Here is a 25521-nt window from a genome sequence, read left to right as displayed (position 1 = left end):
TGACTCATTCATAGCTCCTTGGGAGCTGAAGCAGCAGAGGATTCTAGTTTTTCATATCAAATGGCTTTGCCTAGCATTTTGCTAATACTGACCCTGGACTAGACTGTGGGATTGTTGAGCTTCTAATATACTTTTCTCCCATAAAGTAAGGTTTGTTTCTGAGAAATAGAAGAAAGGAAATCAACCAGCCTTTACAAAGAAAGGCATGTGTTTTGCCTTTCTTTGTAAAGTCCATAGGCAGTGTTGACCTGCTTTTGATGTTTAATTTATTTGAATGTTTATTCAACCAGTATAATCATCTCTTAAAATGTTAGGCTTTGAGCTACATTCTCAGTATGATCACAAAGAATTTGTGATAATGGAGGAAAAAATGTCTAATATGATGTTAAAAAACAAGAGGATGCAAAATTATATATGCAGTATGGTTACAAAAGTATATTTAGAGAAAAGACTGGGAGTATATAAGTCAAAATGCAGTTAGGATTCTCTTCCTTTCTACTTTTTGATGCATATTCATTGTAGAAATTTTGGACATATAAATATACACATATATGTGTGTATATATCTTTTCATTTCTTTCCCCCCCATACAACCCTCAGTTCCCATATGTATTGCTAAGAGGAGAAGGTTTAATTTTGTGCAGTTAGACTTCTAGCACGCAGACAATGGCTAAACAATGAAAGTTATTAAATAAATTTCCATTCACGTGTACATGAGTTAAGCTTTTAGTACATGACACTATGCTGGAGGAGATTAAAAAAAAAAAGAATTTTAAGACACAACTTCTGTCTAGCAGGACCTTATGATATCAAGGAGAAGAATGTGTAAATTATAACAGACATAAAATCTATAAAGCAGTCTAAACAACATTGCTGGGCAGGATGCAATTAAATGGCCAAAATTTGTGCTAAGTTCTATTGGAGTTCAAATTAACGGAGATGAAGCTGAAGTACTTGGGAAAGACCTAGTAGTAGCAATGAAGCTTTAAGTGCATCTTTAATAATAGGTAATATTGGAGGGAAATAAAATATATATAGAATAAGTATGGATTTAATCTTAAATACTTTATCCCCACCTGGTTAATGCAGTCTTTTAAAAAATTTTTTTTATTGAACTTATTGGGGTGGCATTGGTGAGTAAAATTATATAGGTTTCAGGTGTACTATTCTATAATACATCATTTGTATCTTGTACTGTGTGTTCATCACCCAAAGTTAAGTCTCCTTCCATCACCATTTATCCCTCCTTTACCCTTTTCTATCTCCCAGCACCCCTTGTCCCTTTATTAATCACCATACTGTTGTCTGTGTCTATGAGGGTTTTTGTTTGTTTGTTTGTTTGTTTTTTCCTCAATTCCTTCATCTTTTTCACTCAACCCCCCCAAACTCCCTCCCCTCTGAGAGTGGTCAGCCTGTTCTCTGCATCTATGAATCTGTTTCTATTTGGTTTCTTAGTTTATTTTGTTCATTAGATCCCATATATGAGTGAAATAATATGGTACTTGTTTTTCTCTGACTGGGTTATTTCACTTAGCATAATACTGTCCAGGTCTATCCATATGGTCACAAAGGGCAAGATTTCCTTCCATTTTTTTTAATTAAATCTTTATTGTTCAGATTATTACAGTTGTTCCTCTTTTCCCCCCCCATAACTCCCCTCCACCCGGTTTCCAGCCCATCCTCTGCCCTTATCCCCTCCACTGTCCTCATCCATAGGTGTACGATTTTTGTCTAGTCTCTTCCTGCACCCCCCACACCCCTTTCCCCCTGAGAATTGTCAGTCTGCTCCCTTTCTATGCCCCTGATTCTATTATATTCACCAGTTTATTCTGTTCATCAGATTATTTATTCACTTGATTTTTAAATTCACTTGCTGATCAATATGTATTTGTTGTTCATAATTTATATCTTTACCTTTTTCTTCTTCTTCCTCTTCTTAAAGGATACCTTTCAGCATTTCATATAATCCTGGTTTGGTGGTGATGAACTCCTTTAGCTTTTCCTTATATGTGAAGCTCTTTATCTGACCTTCAATTCTGAATGATAGCTTTGCTGGGTAAAGTAATTTTGGTTGTAGGTTCTTGCTATTCATCATTTTGATTATTTCTAGCCACTCCCTTCTGGCCTGCATAGTTTCTATTGAGAAGTCAGCTGACAGTCTTATGGGTACTCCCTTGTAGGTAACTAACTGTTTTTCTCTTGATGCTTTTAAGATTCTCTCTTTGTCTTTTGCTCTTGGCATTTTAATTATGATGTGTCTTGGTGTGGTCCTCTTTGGATTCCTTTTGTTTGGGGTTCTCTGCGCATCCTGGACTTGTAAGTCTATTACTTTCACCAGGTGGGGGAAGTTTTCTGTCATTATTTCTTCAAATAGGTTTTCAATATCTTGCTCTCTCTCTTCTTCTGGCACCCCCATAATTCGGATGTTGGTTCACTTGAAGTTGTCCCAGAGGCTCCTTACACTATCTTCATCTTTTTGGATTCTTTTTTCTTTTTGTTTTTCTGGTTGGGTGTTTTTTGTTTTTTCGTATTTCAAATCTTTGACTTGATTCTTGTGATCCTCTAGTCTGCTGTTGGATCTCTTTATAATATTCTTTATTTCAGCCAGTGTATGCTTAATTTCTAGTTGGTCCTTTTTCATATCCTCGAGGGTCTCACTAGATTTATCGAGGGTCTCACTAAATTTATCGGCGGTTTCTAGAAAATTCTTGAAAAACCTTATAACTGTGGTTTTGAACTCTATATCCAGTAGTTTGCTTTCCTCCATTTCTGTCATTTGTGACCTCTTTCTTTGTCTCCACATTTTGGCTGCTTCCCTGTGTTGATAGAGTGGCTTTCTGTGCTAGGTGTCCTATAGGGCCCAGTGGCTCAGCCTCCCCAATTACCTGAGGTGGACACTCTTGGTGCACCCCTTTGTGGGCTTTGTGCACAGTCTTGTTGTAGTTAAGCCTTGATTGTTGTTGGTCTCACTGGGAGGAATTGACCTCTAGGCCAATTGGCTGTGAGAATCAGCTGTGTTTACAGTGGGAGAACTTCTGTGCTAGAGAAACCCTTATGGGGCAAGACTTCCTTCAGTGGGGCTTTGGTGCTCACTGTGTCTGCCCCCTAAGTGTGCCCCTTATGGATCTGAGGAGTTGTAATCAAGATGGTCCCACTCTGACCACTGGGTACACTGGTTCTTGGATCTCTAAGGAGGTGCTAATTTAGCCTCTGCCTGAGGCTACCCAGCAGGAGCTATGGAGAGAGCTACAGATTCTTCTCCTTTGTTTGGGGTTTGGAGTTGCCCAGATGAGGCCCAGCTGTGAAGCAATGCAAGCTGCTGTGGGGCCTTGGGCCTTCTTTTGGATATTCTGGGTCTCTCTGACCCAGCTGCAGTTTGTTAGGTAATTTTCAGATTGCAAAGGGCCAGGCCATTCATATGCAAAAGCCTCTGCACACAGCTTGGGTGGGACGGGGTCTCAGGGAATCAACAGGGTGGAGCAAACAGCTATGGCTGATCCTCAGTCCTGCCCTAAGAGGCCCCAGGTCTCAGGGCCCGTGATAATCGCTGCAAGCACCTCTTCTGAGAGAAAGCCGCCCTCAAATCCTGTCTGCTGCCAGACAGTCCAGTTTCTCCCCGTATGAGTCTGGGTCCCCAGAGACTCGCCTGGAACTGGAGTTCAGAGCAGTTGGGAGCTTGTGTCTCCCTCCTGATTGAAAAAGACAACTGAGTCCTCAGTTGCCAGCCTTTCCGCATGGACCTCCGTACCTCTGCACTTTACTTCTGCACCTCCTCTGAGTCTCAGTGTGCTTTTCTCTTTCCTGCTAGTTGTAGAATTTCCACTCAGCCACCCTTCCTGTGGATTTGGATGATGTCTGTTTTGTCTTTTAGTTGTATTTCTGAAGTGGTTGTGCGAGGCAGCAATTTCCGGTGTTTACCTATGCCGCCATCTTGGTTTTCTTCCTTTTTTTTTTTTTTTTTTTTTTTTTTTTTTTAGCCAAGTAGTATTTCATTGTGTAAATATACCACAGCTTTTTTTACCCACTCATCTACTGATGGGCATTTGGTCTGCTTCTAAATCTTGGCTATTGTAAATAATGCTGCAGTGAACAAAGGAGTGCATATATTCTTTCAAATCAGTGTTTTGGGTTTCTTCAGATAAATTCCCAGAAGTGGAATCACTGTGTTATAAGGCAGTTCCATTTTTTATTATTTGAGGTAACTTCATACTTCTTTCCATAGTGGCTGCACCAGTTATAATTGACCATAAAGGCGTGTGCTTTTTTCTGGGTGCTCTGTTCTAGTCCATTGATCTATGTGTTTGTTTTTATGCCAGTACTGTGCTGTTTTGATTACTATGACCTTGTAGTATAGTTTGATATCGGTTGGTGTGAGTCCTTCAACTTTGTTCTTCTTTCTCAAGATTGCTGTGGCTATTCAGGTTCTTTTGTGGTTCCATATAAATTTTTGGGATATTTTTTTCTAGTTCTATGAAATATGCCATTGTTATCTTGATAGGAATTCCATTGAATCTTTAGATTGCTTTTTTTTTTTTTTTTTTTCATGAGAAAGAATAAATTGCTGTTACTTTAAGCCACTACATTACATTGTGGGTGGCTTGTTTTGCAGCCACAGGGAAATGACATACTGGTTTTCCTTTCCTGGGACAACTCTTGGAAACAAAGTCACACACATTTATTAAAACCTATTCTGTACCCAGCACTGTGGGTTAATAATGAAAGGACTCTAAGACAGCTGCTTTCCCCACATTTCACTACACGGTAAAGCTGTTCTAGCCGACATATTTGGTGAACAGGGATGGAATCATCGGATGTATTGACCCTTGACTTCTGTTGGGGTCCAACCCCAACAGGTCTAGGGGTCCCCAAAGGTGTGGACGGAGTTGGTGAAGAAGGAATGACACAGAGGCAGTGTTCAGGTGATCATCATAGCCGGGTTCTCTTGTCAGGGTCTCCAGCCAGGTTCTGTAGCCAGTTCTCCAGCCAGGTTCTGTAGCCATGTTTTCTCGCTAGGTTCTCCACCCAGGTTCGGTTGCCAAGTTCTGTAGCTGGGTTCTTCAGCCAGGTTCTGTCTAGGTTCTCCAACCAAGTTCTGTAGCCAGGTTCTGTCCAGGATCTTTTGCCATGTTCTCTCCCTAGGTTCTGTCTCTAGGTTTTTTGTCTAGATTGCTTTTAATGATGTTAATTTTTTCTGTCTATGAACATGTTATATGCTTACACTTATTCGTGTCTCCTTTAATACATCTCTGGTTAAATTTATTCCAAGGTTTTTTTTATGCAGTTATAAATGGGATTGTTTTCTGAGTTTCCTTTTCTAATTGTTCATTATTGGTGTATAAAAGTGCAAGTGGTTTCTGGATATATATTTTGTATCCTGCTACTTTACCAAATTCATTTATTAGTTCTAGTAGGTTTTTTTGGTGGGATCTTTATTTATTTATTTTTTGGTGGGATCTTTAGAGTTCTCTATTTATACAGTATCATGTGTTATTTATTTATCAAGGATTATATAGTATTCAATTTCTTACAGAAAAAAACACAATAGTTATAGCAAAAAAAAATTGCTACTAATAGGATCTGAACTGGGCACAGGGTAATAGGGGAGGGGGCATTCTGGTCTGAGGGAAGAGGAGCAATTTGAGTTTGGGAGTAAACAGGGCAAAAACAACCACAAGGAGAGCCTTGCTTTGAACAAGGAAATATTTAGGATCCCTGAGCATGGCTGTCTTTCCTTGAAGCAGATGTTTTTAAAGAGATTGCAGAATATATATATATATATATATATATATATATACACACACACATACATATATATGTATATATGTATATATATATGTTATATTAAGATATTGATCTGTAAATCCTTCAGACATATCTTTTACCATTTAATGCATAATCTAGTTTTTTCATTGGAAAATATGTTGAATTGATAAAGAAACATCTGAGCTTTCTAAAAGACGATTTTCTTGGTTTATTTTTTTGTAGATCTCATTTAAAACAAAGTGCTTCTTTAAAAATTATTTCACAGCTGAAGCAATAAGCAAAAGTATGAGCCACCTTAGTCTTTTGGTGGGGTAGCAGGGTGGATCACAATTATCTAGATATATTAATGTATTCCAATTTTTATATCTGCCTTATAAAATAAATTGAAACTGATCGGAAGTTCCTCAAACTGTAAAACTGTTAGGAAAAGCCATTTCAAAAATATGAGCGGCTTCATCATTTTAAAAGAGTAATTTCTTTTAGAAGTAAGCCGCTTACTCTTTTTGGTATTGAATGCCTAGCCTGTATTAAGCAAAAATAGATTTAAAACATTGTAAAGTGAGTAGTATTCAAATGGAGCATATATTCCTTAGATTTTAGTAGATTTAGGACTTAATGCACATATCAGTTTTTTTCAGGAATAAAGGTAAAGTAGACAAGGATTAAATGTGAGAGTATTTAAATGATTCTCAAAATTTTCTGATTCATGTGTGATGATATTGAACTCTTTAGTCCTGGGCTTTAATTTGTGCATGGTGCTGACCCGATGCTGTGCAGGGACATTCACTGCATCGCTTCATGCAGTCCCTCTCATTATCCCCACTTCCTGGGGAGCTTGCTTAGAACTGGGCATGAGCTCTTGTTATTAAAATCTTGGGCCACCCTGCCTACATGTAGCACGGAAGTTTTGATATAAGATTTATGTATAGCAGAACCAAGTCGAAGGCTCTAGTTATTTGCTGTGATTTTACTTATTCAAATTGGTAGGGAATATTATGGAAATTATTTGGTTACACAGTGGATCAGGCTTGTAATAAATGAACTTATGGTTAATATAGTTCCTGAGCTTATTGGTTCCATTGTAATTTTTTAGTGCATATCCAAAAAGAAATTCGACTCCATAAATGATACGTGAAACAATCATTGCAGTGTTGTGTGTATTTGTAGATGGGGTAGTTCTTTTTGCTGGGAGCATCTGCTAACGCAGAGGTTTGTCTCTTCAGGTTCACGTGAAGATGGCGGATGAGGCTGTGTGTGTTGGCCCCGCTCCCACCAGTAAAAGCTACCTCAACATGGAGGCCATCCTGGAAGCCATCAGGAAAACCAAGGCCCAGGCTGTGAGTCTGAACGAATCTCTCTCCTGCAGCTGTTTCATATGTAGTGAGCAGAAAGCTAGAGTTTGTATCTTAAAAAAAAAATAAGAAAGAATGATTGAAAATACTGTTGCAGTTAGTTCATGTCACATGAGTTAAATGTGGCTGAATTTGCTACTGGAAATCAAAGGCTTTGTGGCATCTGGCAGTGTTTGTCGCTGATCCTGCAGGTGGCTGCTGGATTCAGCTTTCACACCAGGGAGCAGTTTCAGTTCATTTCCAAATTTGCTAGGGGGAAAAAAAAAAGAAATAGCAATTAGTTTTGAGTATTAACCCTTTCTATGTAATAAGAACATTAAAAAAAATTCTGTATTATAAACAGGATCCAAAAGGCCCCAGTTTAAATTCTATTTTAATCACTTAAAAACTGTACACCTAGATATACTTCAAGAAATATAAACAATGTAATTGGTAATGATTTTACTTGGATTATGTCAATAGGTTACATATAACTTGCTTGGAGGAATCAGTAATTCTGCCCACCCCCATTCTGTTTGAATGAAGTGGAATCCAAGGAAAGATGGGTTTCTGACATCAGAAATAGTGTTTTGTTGTTGTTGTGTGCGTTTTTATGTCAGAACTAATTATATATAAGGTTAAAACTATGCAGTTATCTCTAAAATTGAATGAAAGCAGCTGACACCAGCAATTAACCTGAAGTACTTCAATTAGTTTTCACATTTTTTTGGAAAGAAATGTATGTTTAAATGAGAAGCTGAATTTGTGAACCCATATTATGGATGTTTACAGTTTATTAGTTGAGTTAATGAAAGTAAAACTGTAGCTTGTCAGAATGCGATGTTTAGTTGAATGTTTATATAAAATGAGATTGGTGGGGTGAAGCTTTTATCCTGTGCTGCAGTAGTTTAAATTATTCTCTTGCATGTTTATAAATAAACCTTGGTTCAGAATTTAAAAATCTTGGATGTGTAGCTTCTTCTAGATTATAATACCAGCCTCTTCAGGAATTTGACTTTCCTTATAGCAGAATTGTTTTACTGGAAACATATTCAATACTGACTGATAACAGAGTGGCTAAATTTATGTTTGGCCAATGTGGTAGAGGCAAAAATCACTTGATTAGAACAGGATGGTACAATTTAGACTGTAACAGTGTGGCTTGCATAGCATAGCATAAAGAAGTTATGGATGGCTAAGTGGGGTGAGGAGGAAAAGAAGAATAGATGTTAAAAGAAAAAAGCATTCAGAGTAAAAAGAAATAGTATAAACCAAACTTCCATTTTGGTTACATTTTTCAGAAACTGCTCATTGGTAAAAGCTGAGTACATTAATGTCAGGAATAAAATATGTTACTTGGCTTGTAACCAGGGTTTTGGAAAGTAGCAGTTCCTGGTACTGTGAAGGGAATGAAAAGTTTTTCAAATCTATCTTGCAAAAGATTTTCTTCAACGTAATTCTTTGATTCACCAGTTATTAGAAAAATTTTTAGGCTTGTGGCCAAGGTTAGCTTCAGAAAACAGGGAGAGTGTGAGTTGTGTTGAATAGGTAGTCAAATGCAGGTGGACAGGTAGACATGTAGGTAGATGGCCCTCATTGTGGTTAGGAAAAAGGTAGTGTGCATGAAGTGATTGTGAAACAGGCCATGTCTTGGAATCTGAGTCTGTACTCAGGAATGTGAGTGGGAGCTGATCACTATGTGAGAGAAGTAACCTTACTCAAGGGCCCTTGAACAGCAAACCCATAACTACACTCTATATTTTGTTGACTGTATTCTCTGATAAAATTTAAAGTGCCTTCTGTTTTCATTTCTAAGGTGCATCCAGGGTATGGATTCCTTTCAGAAAACAAAGAATTTGCCAAATGTTTGGTAAGTTTGTAATGAACCAAAAACTGTTAATTTACATTTCAGAAAGCAGTGTAATGGAGTTACTTTTGTAAATATGGGTAGTGGTGAATGAGAGAATTTTAACTGACAAAACAGTTCTTTGAAAATAGTTTGTGAAAAGTAAAGAGTTTTTATTTTGTAACCTGTCTTGATTTGAAGAGTAAACGTGGAAAAGTTATAAAATCACCATACACCTAATGAGTGACACTAATTTATTATATATTGCCTTCGACTTTTAACTTTAAAAAACCCAGTTTTCACTAAATATGTCAGGGTGTTCAGTGATTTATTAATTATTTTACCATGTGATTGGAATGTGAAGCCAGAATAAGATTCTGGTTTTTTTCCATTTTACTGTATATTGTGGCATTTAAGATCATATCTTACTACTTCTCTATTTTGGGAAAAGTTTTATTACAATCTGAATATCCTCCTGATATCACCATCCTGGTTAGGTGAATTAACCTGTATTTGCTATTAAACTGATTTTCCTGGTGTATTTATAACTACATTCAAGATGCTACTGAAACCTTAGTTTTCCGATACTAAAATATGATTATGAATAATGTTTCAAAAAGCTCATTAGATCAATTATTATTCTAGGTATTAGATTATCTTAGTTTATTATCCTAATATGTTATACTTTGTTTCTGTGGTATACTTGGTATTTTGTTCTGCCATGGATTATAATTATTTATGAATGTAATCATTTTCTAGATAAAATTTTCACTTAAAATCTATAAATTTAATTTGGAACAATTCTAAAGGCCATGGAGTTCTATCTTAGAATTATCTATTTTAACCAATTTACTTTACTGATTAAAAATTAAAGCCTGAAGAATATAGTCAGTAATATTGTAATAACTATGTATGGTGTCAGGTTAGTATTGGAGATATTGGGAGAACACTTTGTTAAGTATATGATAGACTAACCACTAGGCTGTTCGTCTGAAACTAATACAAAATAATATTGAATGTAATCTGTAATTTAAGAATAAAAATAAAATAGAAAAAAAATTTAAGGCCTAAAGAGATTGTGAGTTAAGGTCACACAGATGGTAATGGTAATAAGTGTCGGGAGAGGGCAAATTTGGTGGAACTATCCAAAGGTCCAGATTCACCAGGTTTTATGCAGTGTATTTACATTTTCCTATTTATACCTCCTTTTTATTTTTTATCTCCTTGTTTGAAATTTTGGCTGAGGTTCTGTCATTACATAAGAAAATAATTTCTATATAATACTGACATTTAAAATGTACTTGTACAATATCATGTGTTAAATTTAAGTTTGTATAAGTGAGTGTCTCTAAACTGTGGTTCATGGGCCAAGTGGGGCCTGCTGCCTGTGTTTGTAAATTAAGTTTTATTGGCACACAGCCATGCTTGTTCATTTACGTGTGGTCTGGGCTGCTTTTGCTCTACTACAGCAGAATTGCCTGGCTGTAACAGATCAAATAGCCTGTGAAGCCTAAAATGTTGATTGTATGGCCCTTTATAGAAAAAGTTTGCAAACTCCTGGTAAAAAGGAGTATCTGAGTCCCACAGAAGTTAAATGACCTGGCCAATATATTTATTCATGCATTATCTAATCATTTTAAAAAATGCATATTTGGTATCTATCAGTATGTTCAAGGCATAAAAATGAACCAGATGTGGGTCCTGCTCATGAGGAGCTCATCGTCATCTTGTGGAAAATAAGACAAGTACACAAATGACTTCAATTCAGGGAAGAAAATATTACGAGGTGTTTAAATTCTCCATAAATAAAGATTAGAAAGATTATTTCTATCAGGGGTTTCATGTTAGAGAAAATAGTGTAGAATTTATGACTCGTGCTTCCTCACTAATTTTCTTTCTAACCTTCTCCATTTTCCTTAACAGGGCTATGCCTCAGCCAAGCCAGACTTTATGCTATTCCCAAACATGGCTGGCTCTTTCCTATTCCTTACCTTTCATCATCACTCTTTCTCAGTGTCCTCTCCTCCCACATTTCCACTATCGATCCTTAGAGGCACAATTCACATGGGTACCCCTACCAAGACAGTTTTCCATATCCTTCTGGTGAGAACTAATCTCTTTCCTCTGTCTTCTACAGCATTTATTTATTTATTTATTTATTTAAAATATATATATATTTTTATTTCAAAGAGGAAGGGAGAGGGAGAGAGAGAGAGAAACATCAGTGATGAGAAAGAATCTTGCCCGGCTGCCTCCTGCATACCCCACACTGGGGATTGAGCCCTGATCAGGAATTGAACCTCGACTTCCTGGTTCATAGGTCGATGCTTAACCACTGAGCCATGCAAGCCAGAGTAGAGCATTTTTTTTTTTTAAATTTCTTCTTTTGTCTACCACTTTCCATATTATGTTAAAATTATGACTTTTTTTTGTATTTTATTGTCCTCTTGAGATAAGAAATTTGGTCTCATCAGTCTTTGTTTCCCTTTTGTTATCTGTCCTAACGATTTCTACATAGTAAATTCAGTGAATGTTTTGGAAGGATTAAATACATATTATTACATTAAGAATTATAAAACAATAACCTGCAAGAAAACTTTTCAACTATCATGAAAAGGACGGTTTGTAAATAGAAGGCAGTATTACTCTATATTTTTGTTCATTATAAAAATAGGCGGCTAGTGATAACTAACCTTCTTTTTGTGTGCATCATGGTAAGATTCTTACTTGGGATATAATTTTCCTACCATTAAAATCCACCCTCCCCCAAAAGAAAAACACTTTTCCCATTGTAGTATGCCATTTAAGATGCTCCTTTTGGAATATCTGGTTATAGTTGGTAAATTCACAATAAAATAAAATTGTTTACAGATTTTTTTATGCCATATAAATATTGTTTGTGTGATTGGTGACCAACCATTGAAATTTGACAGTTAGTATTCCAAACTGGGTATATTATTAGAATTCTGATTTCCAACATAGTGGCGATAGATTATCATGTTAGTGGAAACTTTTGTCTAGAAGACTGGTAGAAGTTGGGGGGAAATTTTTTTTTTCTTCAACTGAGGATATGTTGATATATTTACTAGAGAGAGAGAGAGAGAGAGAGAGAGAAAGAGAGAGAGAGAGAGAAAGAAACATCCATTGGTTGCTTCCCTTACATGCCCGACAGGGATCTAACCCGAAACTTAGGTATATACCTTGACCAGGAATCGAACCCGAAACCATTTGGTGTATGGGATGAGGCTTCAACCAACCAACTGAATCACCCAGCCAGGGTGCAAAGTTTTTTTATGTTTAATACTAATCTTGTGTTTGGAATTTAATCAAATATGGAGGTTTACTCCCCATTAATTTCTGGTTCTGTTGTTTTTATTGCTCTTCAAAAACCAGTGTAATGTGTAGCCACTGTGGAAACCTGAATGGAGTTTCCTCAAAAAATTAAAAATGGAACTCCTGGGAAAAAGGAGACATATGTAATACTTTAAAGTCCAGTGGTTCTCAACCTTCTGGCCCTTTAAAACAGTTCCTCATGTTGTGACCCCCAACCATAAAATTATTTTCGTTGCTACTTCATAATTGTAATGTTGCTACTGTTAATGAATCATAATGTAAATATCTGATATGCAGGATGGTCTTAGGCGACCCTTGTGAAAGGGTCATTCGACCGCCAGAGGGGTCACAATCCACAGGTTGAGAACCGCTGCTTTAAACAAGAAAGAATTAAAAAACAACAACAATGTAATGTTTATTTTGCTTATAGAAAAATTATTTGTGCTTTATTTGATATATTGTTGTTTTTAATTAATAGCAATAAATAAAAATGATTTATTGAAAAATATCCTGAATTTATGGTATATATTTCCTTTAGAAAGTATACAGTGAGCCAAATGTAAAAGTGTACTAAATTTTTTATAAATTTCACGTAGGGGACATTATTACTTAAGCTTAATTTACACGAAGTTGGATCAGATGACATACAATCTCTGTCGTACAAGATTTAAGTAAAACCATGTCTTATTTGTTTTGCCTAAATAATTCATGGAAAAAACAAAGCTACAAGTAACTCTCATAAGTAGCAATTTTCAGTAATTTTAATGTGCTGAGCAAGCAGATTTTATTTTCGAACTGTTTTTCATTCTCTGTTTTTCCTCTGGACTCCTAATATTCTGAGCCATAAAGGAATACTGATGAGCAGCTGTGAGGCATGTTAGGATTAAGAAAAGAAATTCTTGTCCTAGCTGGTTTGGCTCAGTGGATAGAGCGTCAGCCTGCAGACTGAAGGATCTCAGGTTCAATTCCGGTCAAGGACACATGCCCAGGTTGTGGGCTCGATCCCTAGTGGGGGTTGTGCAGGAGGCAGCGATCAATTATTCTCTTTCATCATTAATGTTTCTCTCTTTCCCTCTCCCTTCCTCTCTGAAATTATTAAAAGAAAAAAATTTAAAAAAAGAAAGAAAAAGAAAAGAAATTCTTAGAGTTTAAAAGAGAGCTTTGAAAAGTAAAACTACCTGCTCCTGGAAAAGAGGGATAGTAGTTTAAAGGGATAGTGTTCTAGCTATCTTTCTGTTTTTTAAAATATATTTCCCCCATGTTATCATATAATTTTGGTGCAGCATTGCATTATAATTTATAGTAACTCACTTTATGAGAAATTTTTATGTTAGATTTAATAATTTGTGTTTTGTGTTTGAGGCTTACCCATGTATTTAAGAGATGGGGATATATATACAGGTAGATAGTGAGTTCTATCAGAATGCTGAGCATTCAGGGCACAGAAGGGAACTATGCCAAGCATTCGAGATTTGATGAATGTATTCTTTTACCTCTTTTCGTTGGAGACTTAGCAAGATAAGAAATACAACTACTGTGAAAACAATAGTGAGATGTAACTTTTTAATCCATTGGACTAAGCAGAAATTTTAAAAATAGATATAACATTCAGTGTAGGCATTTGTACAAGTGAATTGTCTTGTTCTTAGGAGTGTAAATTAATTTCAGCTTTTTTTTTTTTTTGCCAGAAATTTGCTTGTATCTATACAAATTTAAAATGCATATTCTTTGACTTCATAGTTCCACTCTTAAGAATTTCATCTATAAAGATACACTTTATTTTTTTATTTTTTATTGAATATATTGGGGTGCCATTGGTCAACATGAACATAGAGGTTTCAGGTGTGGGTCTCTATGTTACAAGATCTGTATATTGTATCCACCATCCAAAGTCAAATCTTCTGTCACCATATATTAGTATTAGGACCTCTTCTTCACCACCCCCTTCCTTCTGGCAGCCACCACACTGCTGTTTGTAAAGATAAACTTTTTAAAATGTTAATTGTGAACTTGTTCATAGTAGCAAAATGTGAAAATAGCTCAAAAAATTTTCAAAGGTAAAAATGAAGAGAATGATTCATACTGTGCCGGGTTTTTGTAAAACTAGAAACAACATATATAGAAAACTTAGTACAAAGTCTGGCATTGCCAGGCAAATCACCTTAGTCATTATAGGTGTTAATAATCATTACTTCAGTGGATAGCAAATGTTATTGAAGAGTTTTTAGGAAAATGAGATAGTTAAAATTAGTGTTTTGGGGAAATTAATCTGATAGTTTTTTTTAAAATTAAATCTTTATTGTTCAGATTATAACATTTGTTCCTCTTTTTTCCCCCCATAACTCCACTCCTCCCAGTTCCCGCCCCACCCTCCGCCCTCACTCCCCACCCACTGTCCTCATCCATAGGTGCACGATTTTTGCCCAGTCTCTTCCCGCATCTCCCACACCCCTTTCCCCCCCAAGAATAGTCAGTCCATTCCCTTTCTATGTCCCTGATTCTATTATGATCACCAGATTATTTGTTCACTTGATTCTTAGATTCACTTGTTGATAGATGCATGTTTGTTGTTCATAATTTGTATCTTTACCTTTTTCTTCTTCTTCCTCTTCTTAAAGGATACCTTTCAGCATTTCATATAATACTGGTTTCCTTATCTGTGAAGCTCTTTATCTGACCTTCAATTCTGAATGATAGCTTTGCTGGATAAAGTAATCTTGGTTGTAGGTTCTTGCTATTCATCACTTTGAATATTTGTTGCCATTCCCTTCTGGCCTGCAAAGTTTCTGTTGAGAAATCAGCTGACAGTCGTATGGGTATTCCCTTGTAGGTAACTGAATTTCTTTCTCTTGCTGCTTTTAGGATTCTCTCTTTGTCTTTTGCTCTTGGCATTTTAATTATGATGTGTCTTGGTGTGGTCCTCTTTGGATTCCTTTTGTTTGGGGTTCTCTGCGCTTCCTGGACCTGTAAGTCTATTTCTTTGACCAGGTGGGGGAAGTTTTCTGTCATTATTTCTTCAAATAGGTTTTCAATATCTTGGTCTCTCTCATCTTCTGGCACCCCTATAATTCTGATGTTGGTACGCTTGAAGCTGTCCCAGAGGCTCCTTACACTATCTTCGTATTTTCGGATTCTTTTTTCATTTTGCTTTTCCAGTTGGGTGTTTTTTGCTTCTTTGCATTTCAAATCTTTGACTTGATTCTTGTGCTCCTCTGGTCTGCTGTTGGGAGTCTGTATAGTATTCTTTATTTCAGTCCGTGTATGCTTAATTTCTAGTTGGTTCTTTATCATAACATCGAGGGTCTCATTAGATTTCTTGTAGATCTCATTAAGTTTATCGGCAGCTTCTAGACAGTGCTTGAGAGACCTTAAAAGTGTGGTTCTGAACTCTATATCTTCCATTGACAATTTTGTCCTGTTTCTTTGTCTCCGCATTTTTTTTTATGCTTTCTTGGTGCACCCCCTAGTGGTTTTTGTGCGCAGTCTTGTAGTTAAGCCTTGATTGTTGTAGTTAATACTGGGGGGATTTGACCTCCTGGCCAACTGGCTGTGAGAGTCAGCTGTGTCTGCAGTGGGAAAACTTCTGTCCTCTGGGGAGGTGCTAATCTAGCCTTTGCTGAGGCTCTCTGGCAAATGGCTCTGTGCAGGGCTTGGGCGGGGCGGGTCGCATGGGATCAAACAGGGCGGGCGGAGTGAGCAGTTATGGCTGCTCTCAGTTCTGTCCCTAGGGGCTCTGCCTCACAGAGTCCCAGCAACCGCTGCAAACCTCGGAGAGAAAGCTGCCTTCGAGTTCCGACCGAAGCCAGACAGTCCCGCTTCTCCCGTTTGAGTCTGGGTCCCTAGAGACTCGCCCGGATCTGGAGCTCAGAGTCTGAAACTCCCTCCCAATTGAAAACAACAACCGCGCCCTTCCCCGCCAGCCTGCTCCTCGCGCACTCCGCACCTTAGTATTTCACTTCAGCACTGCGCCTCCTCTGAGTCTGGGTATGATATTCTCTTTCCTCCTAGTTGTAGAATTTCCACTCAGCCAGCCTTCCTGTGGTTCTGGATGATGTCCGTTCCGTCTTTTAGGTGTACCCTTGAATTGGTTGTTCGAGGGAGCAATCTCCGGCGTTAACCTATGCCGCCATCTTGGTTGCCTCTAATCTGATAGTTTTATGTATATTTTTGGGGTTTAGGTTTTTTCCCGTTAAGGAAATTAATAACTCAATATAATTATACTGCTATATACATATTCATGATACAGTAGTTTACAAATACTTTGACACATGTGATTTAATTTAATTCATGCAACCATTGAAGTTGGATATTAACTCTGTTGAACAAAAAGTAAACTGAGACTCCTGTGCAGTGACTTGCCAACAGTCACACTATGCTAGTAAGTAACAGAATTAGGACTTGACCTAGGTTGGCTGATCATAAGCACAGAGCAGTTTTAAAAAACACTATACCCTAGTTGGCTCAGTTGGAAAGAGTGAGAGCATTCAAATAGTAGCCAAATAATGAAGACACATAACTGTAGGGAACTGAGCCAAAGCCTATAGAAATCTATCCCCCCACTTTATAGCAATATAGGCAACACATGATCAAGTTGTAGGAAAATGACTGTTGTGTGGATAGAAATTTAAAGAAAGCCCTTTGCTAGGTCATTGGTCTTTAGTTATGAGGGTGTAATCCATGGTGTGATGTTATAGCTATGAAGTGTGTTGTAAGTACTTTGTAACTAATACTAAAATTCTGAAGTTAGCAAGTTTGCCAGTGATTTTATTTAACAATATTTTTGTTTTTTAAATGGTATAGAGAGGCCCTAGCTGGTTTGGCTCAGTGGATAGAGTGTTGGCCTGCGGACTGAAAGGTCCCAGGTTTAGTTCCAGTCAATAGCACATGCCTGGGTTGTGGGCTTGATCCTTAGGTGTGCTGGAGGCAGCCAATCAATGATTCTCTCTCATCATTGATGTTTTTTTCTCTCTCTCTCCCCCTTCTTCTCTGAAGTCAATAAAAATAATATTTTAATAAAAAAATAGTTTAGAGAGAACGTAAAGTGATTCAGGTGATAATCTGCTCATATTTGAAAAAATATTTTTTTTGTTAAGTAGGAGAAAAAAGGACCTTGTAAGTCCAGAGTTGTATATAGTTCGTATTTTACGTATATAGTCTGTAATCTGGGTAGTTCATGAAAGTATGTTTTGTGTGTGACTTTTATTTTTAAATGTCATGGTTTAATAAAGGTTAAGAACTGTTACTACAGTATATTTTGTAGGTATCTAGTTTTAAGTACATGAAATTTCTTATTATTAACATTAGAATTCCATTTTGGACACAACTCTTTGATTTTATTATATTAAAAATTTTAATTTTTGAGAACCTAAAATTTTAAGAAATTTAAGTTACAAGTATACATTGAAAAATAAGGTTTTTTCCATCTCTGAATCTCTGACCCTAACCCCCAGTTTAATCCCTAGAGGCTACCACTGCTACCATTCTTCTGGAGCTTGTGTGCCCCTGTGTTACAATTTGTCTATCAATTTGTTATATAGGGTATTCTTATTTGCTGAACTTAGGCTTTGTTTGTTTACAAGAAAAGAATGTTTCTTCCCTTCCCCAGACTCTTAAAATATAGGTATGAAATTTCTACCTACATATGACTTGTATCATTCTCATTTAATCTTCATGACAGTCTGTGAAATATTATTACTTTTATTCTTGGTTTTGTAGGACAGAGAATAGTCTTAGAAATAAATGCCTTCCCAATGTCACATAGCTAGTAAATGAGAATATAGATTTCATCAAAATGACTATATATATAAAAGCCTAAGCGACCATTTGACCGTTCTACTGTCCAACCGGTAGCTATGACATGCACTGGCCACCAGGGGGCAGACGCTCAATGCACAGGCATGGAAACATGGAACAGACTGATGAATCTCAAAGGAAAGGGGGGAGTGGGGAGGGCAGGAAGAGATTAACCAAAAATCTTAAATGCATACTAGAGGCCCGGTGCACGGATTCATGCACCAGTGGGGTCCCTCTGCCTGGCCTACGGGGATCGGGCTGAAACCACCCGGTGCATGGATTCCTGCACCGGTGGGGTCCCTCGGCCTGGCCTGTGGGGATCAGGCCGAAACCGGCTCTCCGACATCCCCCAAGGGGTCCTGGATTGCCAGAGGATGCAGGCCAGGCTGAGGGACCCCACCAGTGCATGAATCCGTGCACTGGGCCTCTAGTATGACTATAAATCCCATGCCCAGTAAATGTTCCAAACTCTTTCTGAGATGAATTGGAACTATAAGTCCTGGACAGGTAGCTCAGTTGGTTAGAACATCATCCTGATATGCCATGGTTGCAGGGCACATATAAAAAGCAAAGAATGAATGCATAAATAAGAACAGTAAATTGATCTCTCTCTTAAGTCAAGTCAATAAATAAAAAAAATGGTGGTGCCGAGGCCGGTTTGGCTCAGTGGATAGAGCGTCGGCCTGCGGACTGAAGGGTCCCAGGTTCGATTCCGGTCAAGCGCATGTGCCTGGGTTGCGGGCACATCCCCAGTGGGAGATGTGCAGGAGGCAGCTGATCGACGTTTCTCTCTCATCGATGTTTCTAACTCTCTATCTCTCTCCCTTCCTCTCTGTAAAAAGTCAATAAAAAATATATTTAGGAAAAAAAAAATGGTGGCTAAAAAAATGAATTGCAGGTAGACTGGGTTGTTAGTGTTGTTGTTTTTTAGATCAGTACCTTTGCGTTGTACCTATTTATGCTATTGACGGAGGCTATTTGCTTTCTGCCCCCTCTCCCTTTTTTTAAATCCTCAATTCGTGTACCATTGTTAAGGTTTAAAAACAGAATTATTTCTTTTGTTTTTAGGATCTCTTGATCTTGGATGCCAGTGAAAGTAACTATCTTCACGTGGATTTGCTGACTTTATAAGTAAAATGCTTGAGTGAGCTGGTAGAGCTATAGAATACAGTCACTGATACCTTTTATTTCTTATAGTTTTATATTGAACTAATCAAGTCTCCCTGGATTTAGAGGAGAAAGTTTGATGACTCCTTTCCTTTTGACAATACTTTTGTGATATATTTTAAAAAAATATATTTTTATTGATTTCAGAGAGGAGGGGAGAGGGAGAGAATGATAGAAACATCAATGATGAGAGAGAATCATCGATTGGCTGCCTTTTGCATGCCCCCTACTGGGCATCCAGCCAGCAAGCCAGGTATGTGCCCTGACCGGGAATCAAACTCTGACCTCCTGGTTTATAGGTAGATGCTCAACCACTGAACCATGCCGGCAGAACTGATATATTTTTAATTGTGACTCGTCAATATGTTATGTTCAAAAGAATTTGTGAAAACCTATGGAAGAACATTCATTAAACTCTTATCATAACAGAATGTCCTTTGAAATGTTTGAGGACATGTTTCTTTTCCTGCATTTTTGGATTAGAGTTCAGCTTCTAGAATATTTGTTGAAGAATTTGAAGATGATACTGAGTAGAAATGCTCTAAAGTGAATACCTGAAAGGGAAAAATCTTTAGTTTTAGGGAGTCTTTTAAAGATGTAGATACAGCAAATACATTTACGGTTGTGAGGTTTGGGATGTGGTTTCAATAGGAAGGTTAAGAATGTGGGATTTGATAGTGCTGGGATTTTCTTTCCTTTGCTGGGGTTAATACAATTTGAATGTTAAATGCTAGCTTTCCTCCTCTCTCTCCTTACTGTCTCCTTGCAGTGATGAGCAGAATCTGGAGTAGAGTTAAAATTCTTTCCTACTCCATAGTTTATGTGATCTTGGACAAATTGCTTAGCGTTTGACTCTAAAGACTCAAGTGTCTTATGTTAACTGATTGCATGATTTATCCTCTTCATCTGACTCTATATTGAAAACATGTCTCTTGTAGCCAGCATGTAGTGGGGTCATACTTTTTAAATCTGATCATCTGTATCTTTTAATTGTAGTGTTTAGTCTATTAAGCTTTTGTTTGTCTTATTTTCTCTAATAACAGGTTTATTGAGATAGAATTCATATACCATAACACTCAACTTTTTGAATATATATATAAATCAGTGATTTTATATAGTTACGGAGTTGTGTAACTGTCACTACTATGAAATTTCAGTTAAATCTATTAATAGTTAATAAATTACTGATGTGGATGGATTTATGTCTACCCTTTCATTGTTTGTTTTTTTGTTATGTTCTCTGTTTACCTTCTGTTTTCCTTTCCTGCCTTTTTTAGATAATTTTAATGTTTGGAATTCCATTTAAAAGTATCTATTGGATCTATCTTTCACATTTTTTGATGCTTTTTCTAGGTATTAAAATATACATCCTTAACTTTATATGGTCTACCTAGAGTTAGTATTATAGCATTTGAGGTATAAATGTTGAAATTTTGAAATAGTCCCATCATCATGCTCTGTTATAGTTATCATATTTCACATGCATATACAGGGCTGGGCAAAAGTAGGTTTACAGTTATTAATGTGGAAAATAATACAGTAATTAATAAATAATAATACAAGAATAAACTCTGCATTTCACATACTTACAACTGTAAGCCTACTTTTGCCAAACCCTCTATTATAAATTTCATGTGAAAATGTCATAATTTTTGCTTTAAACATGTTTGAAGAGAGTCAGGACATTTCTTTCATTAATTGAAATTAAGAATGATTTTTATTTTGGTCAATTTTTAGGATACACAGAAGAATTATGTTTTATTTTTACTTTTTAATTATATGTTTTTAATTATAAATAATATGCAACAAAATTTACCCCTTTCATGAATTTTTTAATTTTAGTTTTTTAAATATATTTTTATTGATTTCAGAGAGGAAGGGAAAAGGGAGAGAGAGACAGAAACGTCAGTGATGAGAGAGAATGATTGATCGGCTGCCTCCTGCACACCGCACACTGGGAATCGAGCCCACAGCCCAGGCATGTACCCTGACTGGGAATCGAACCATGATCTCTTGACACTCAACCACTGAGCCATGCCAGCCGGGCCCTTTCACCATTTTTAAGTGTACCATTCAGTAACATTAAGTACATTTACAATGTGCAACAATCACTACTATTCATCTCCAGAACTTTTTCATCATCTTAAACCAAACTCATTAAACATGAACTCCCTAGTTCCTTCACCCCTACCCTTGGTAACCTCTGCTCTGCTTTCTGTCTCTATAAATTTGCATATTCTAGGTAACTCATATTGTTGGAATCATACAATATATATCCTTTTGTGACTGGCTTTTTGCATCAAGGTTCATCTATTTCATTGCTTTTTAAGTCTGAATAACAGTGTATTGCATGGATGTATTTATCCACCATATGTTGATAGTTACTCAACTTGTACACAAGTAGATCTTGCTTCTTAATTCTTGTGCATCACTGAAGAAGCTTTCAGTACATACTTGTTAAGTATTTGTTAGATGAGAAAAATTGCTGAATTAAAATTTGGAATTCTGAAAATATTTGTAAAAGGGCATTTTGAAAAGGCTCCCTGCATTTTTATGTTTTAATACTATTTTTACTTATAGTAACTTTGTGATCTCTTAAAATTTATTTTCATCCATTTATTTTTATGTAACCCTAAACTTGGAATTCAGTAGGAAAGACTATTATTTTTGTTCTAGTGAAGGTAATAGAGGACTTTGTTGGATTAGATGAAGTAACATTAATTATCACTGTTACATATAGTTAAAGATTCTTATTGCCCCAAATACATTCTAAAATTAAACTTTTAAGTGCATGCTTTCTAAAGTGGGTGAAGATGCAGAAATAATGAGATGATTGCTGGGGCTTTGTTTTTAGACTGGACCTTACCTTATCTAAAAATACTGCTACAGAGTTCCTCAAGCACCATATTGAAGCACAGTATGTGATATGCTAATTTGCTAAGTAGAGTATTTTTTTCTTGAATGTGCTCACTTCCCAACAAACTTTGGACATATTTGTCTGCACCCGAGTGTATACACATGTGTATTTTCTTAACGTTTTATTCAGTCTTTCACATGCTAGTCAGTTGTTGAATATAATAGGTGTTAAGAGAAATAAGAACATATCACTTGATAAAAATTGTGTTGCATTTCTTAACCATTATGTTTTATTTATAAGGAAATGTTTTGATTAATAACTAGAGGCCTGGTGCACGAAATTTGTGCACTGGGGGGGGGGGCATCCCTCAGCCCAGCCTGCACCCTCTCCAATCTGGGACCCCACAGGGATCAGGCCTAAACCAGCAGTCGGACATCCCTCTCACAATCCGGTTCTGCTGGCTCCCAACCACTTGCCTGCCTGCCTGATTGCCCCTAACCTCTTCTGCCTGCCAGCCTGATCACCCCCTAACCACTCCCCTGCCAGCTTGATCGACACCTAATTGCTCCCCTGCCAGCCTGATTGCCCCCAACTGCCCTCCCCTGCTGGCCCAGTAACCCCTAAATGCCCTCCCCTGCCGGCTCGGTCACCCCTAAATGCCCTCCCCTGCCGGCTTGGTCACCCCTAAATGCCCTCCCCTGCCAGCTTGGTCCCCCCCAACTGCCCTCCCTCCCCTGCAGGCCTGGTTGCCCCCAACTGCCCTCCCCTGCCTACCTGGTTGCCCCCAACTGTCCTCCCCTGCTGGCCTGGTCACCCACAACTGCCCTCCCCTGCCAGCCATCTTGTGGCCACATGGGGGCAGCCATCTTGTGCGAGGATGTGATGGTCAATTTGCACATTACCTCTTTATTATATAGGATGACTGCTTTAAAGATGATGTTGCTGAGTAGAATGCCACATAAAATATATTGGATGTAAAAACAGAGTTGGTTATATACAGGCTAGAGCAAAAATAGCTTTACAGTTATGAGTATGCAAAACACAAGCGTTTGTACTTGTATTATTAGTTATTAGTTATTAATTATTGTATTATTTTTTGTATGAACAGCTGTAAATCTACTTTTGCCCCATCCTATATTTGTATATTAGATATAAAATGTCAGTATATTTCATTAGGGTAACACACCTTAGCTCAGTGTTTGCTATTATTGTATAATAGCATATTTAGGAGGCTTACTTGTTTACACTACTGCTGAAAATATAAATTTAAAATCATTTGAAAAATAATTATTGAATCAGGATGATGAGTAACTGGGGATTTTATTATACTTTTGATTATGCTTGAAACGTTTTATTAAAAAAATATAAAAGGAAATACATTAAGTCCAGAAGAATTATGTTTTTCTATCCCATATTATTCTGGGAGGCCAGATTATCATAGAGTATGTAATGAATTCAGGGTTAATTTGGTTGTCTTGGAGAATACGTGTATTAAACTTGGGAGATTTTATATCATTTTTTAAGAATATATATTTTTATTGATTTCAGAGAGGAAGGGAGAGGGAGAGAGATAAAAACATCAATGATGAGAGAGTATCATTGATCAGCTGCCTCCTGCATACCCCCTGCTGTGGATTGAGTCCGCAACCCGGGCATGTGCTCTTGACTGGAATCGAACTTGGGACCCTTCAGTTTGCAGGCCGATGCTCTATCCACTGAGCCAAATCAGCTAGGGCAAACCTGGGAGATTTTAAAGCCCTCTTTCACATCCAGTATGAGGGAATTTTAGCCATTGTCTTTGAAATGTTTTCCTGCTATCAAAATGCCTGGTTTTATTCTTTTTCAGTTACACTTGATAGATTCATGACAAGGAGAAAGAAAACAACATTTTGTCTTTATCCTTCAGTTAGAACAGGCACCAAATTAAAATCAAAGTATACTATCTAAAAACATTACCTTTTTCCAGGTTACCTTGGTTTTTCACATCCTGACTCAAGCATGTCCACAGCAAGAATTAGTCAAGATGCTCTCTTGTTGTGTATATAAACTTAATCTAGAGGAAGATAAAAAAGGAAGCTCCCTTCTGGATGATGTCAGTTAAAAAAATAATCCATTTGTTGGAGTAGTGAGGAGTAACTTTCATTATCCCGGGGATCACATTAAAATTTTTATGCTTTATATCCCATGATGGTAAGCTATTTCTGCTAGGTTTATTACATAGGACTGCATTTCTCAAAGAGCTTTAACCTGCTATGTTGTTATGATGTTTTGATGCATCAAAGTAGACAGAATTATATCCAGGACATATTAATTACAACAAGAAAGAATCATGTTTTGATTCACTTGTGTTTTGTTTATAAGATAATAATAACTTGAGAAATTAAGTCCTTCCTTTTTCATATTCCTGTGTTTGACCATTAATTCCCTGCCCTTGCAGAATATAACGGATGGCACAGTTTGGAAAAATGATGTAGTTCAGTAGGAAAAGCCGCTACTACTGCTGGTATTTATTTATTTTTTGAGTTCAAGGAACCAAACCTAGCAAAGGGTGAAAATCAATGTGGATTAATTTCAAATGGATTACAAAAATGGAAAAGAGACCATTATTTCAGTTACAAGAGACGCTTACCTTCTGGCAAGAGTAGGAAGTTCCCAGACTAGTTGTGAACTAGACACTGTTCTAGTTGTGAACAAGACAAAAACCCTAGTTTCCATGCAGTTACTTTCTAGTAAGTACAAGAAGATAGATGAGTTAACCAAGCCAGATCATGATGAGTGCTATAAAGAAAACACAGAGTAGATGATGCAGGGGAGCATTGGTTCCCAGGGTGTTGGGGGAGGGGGGGGGGCACTTGGGTATATTTTAGACCTTTCCAGACACTCTGCCAAGTGAAAACTGTTTTCCCCCATCTTATTCTCCCATGATTGTGCAGTAGAGTTTTCCAGCGGCTACCTGGTGTATGTTATCATAACTGATTGAATACAGACCAGATATGAGAATCCAGCTGTCTTCCATTAAGCTGGCTGTTAGAGATTTGCAAAAATGTAAAACATTTCCCCTTTTGCTGATTTATTTTTGTCATAAAAATATTAATTCTAATTGTTTATTTTAAATAGGTTTATTCTTTTAAAATTAAACAGTTTTTAAAGTTTTCAATTAAACCTGTAAATATTGATAGATACAACACACATAAGCAAAAAGCTCAATTTTTTTCAAACTCTAAGGAGGTTCTGAGCCCTGAAAGTTTGAGAAACACTGCCAAAAGTGAATGGGTGGCCTTTTTAAATAAGATGGCACCAAAAACCTCTCTGAGAAGGTGACCTTTAAGCTGAGATTTCATAGGGAAAGAGCATTCTAGGTATAAAGAGCAAGATTGCTCAGACTACCCCTTTTTCAGAAAACTTACACATTGTTTTCTGGCCTTATTATGA

At 37.1% G+C, this 25521-nt stretch overlaps 1 protein-coding gene across 2 annotated transcripts in view; it reads left to right on the top strand.

The window, feature by feature from the left end:
- PCCA (propionyl-CoA carboxylase subunit alpha) overlaps nucleotides 1-25521 on the top strand; it is a 385844-nt gene that overhangs the window by 54293 nt on the left and 306030 nt on the right. For both annotated transcript variants that reach the window (XM_036297141.1, XM_036297140.1), the window contains exons 5-6: nucleotides 6986-7099; nucleotides 8910-8963. In XM_036297141.1, coding sequence (XP_036153034.1) covers nucleotides 6986-7099; nucleotides 8910-8963 — 168 coding nt within the window. The remainder of the gene's footprint in view (nucleotides 1-6985; nucleotides 7100-8909; nucleotides 8964-25521) is intronic.

The sequence above is a fragment of the Myotis myotis genome, unplaced genomic scaffold, assembly GCF_014108235.1.
Source record: "Myotis myotis isolate mMyoMyo1 unplaced genomic scaffold, mMyoMyo1.p scaffold_m19_p_3, whole genome shotgun sequence".
Lineage (NCBI taxonomy): Eukaryota > Metazoa > Chordata > Mammalia > Chiroptera > Vespertilionidae > Myotis > Myotis myotis.
The sequence above is the reverse complement of the archived record's forward strand: the minus strand, read 5'-3'. Positions and strand labels throughout refer to the sequence as shown.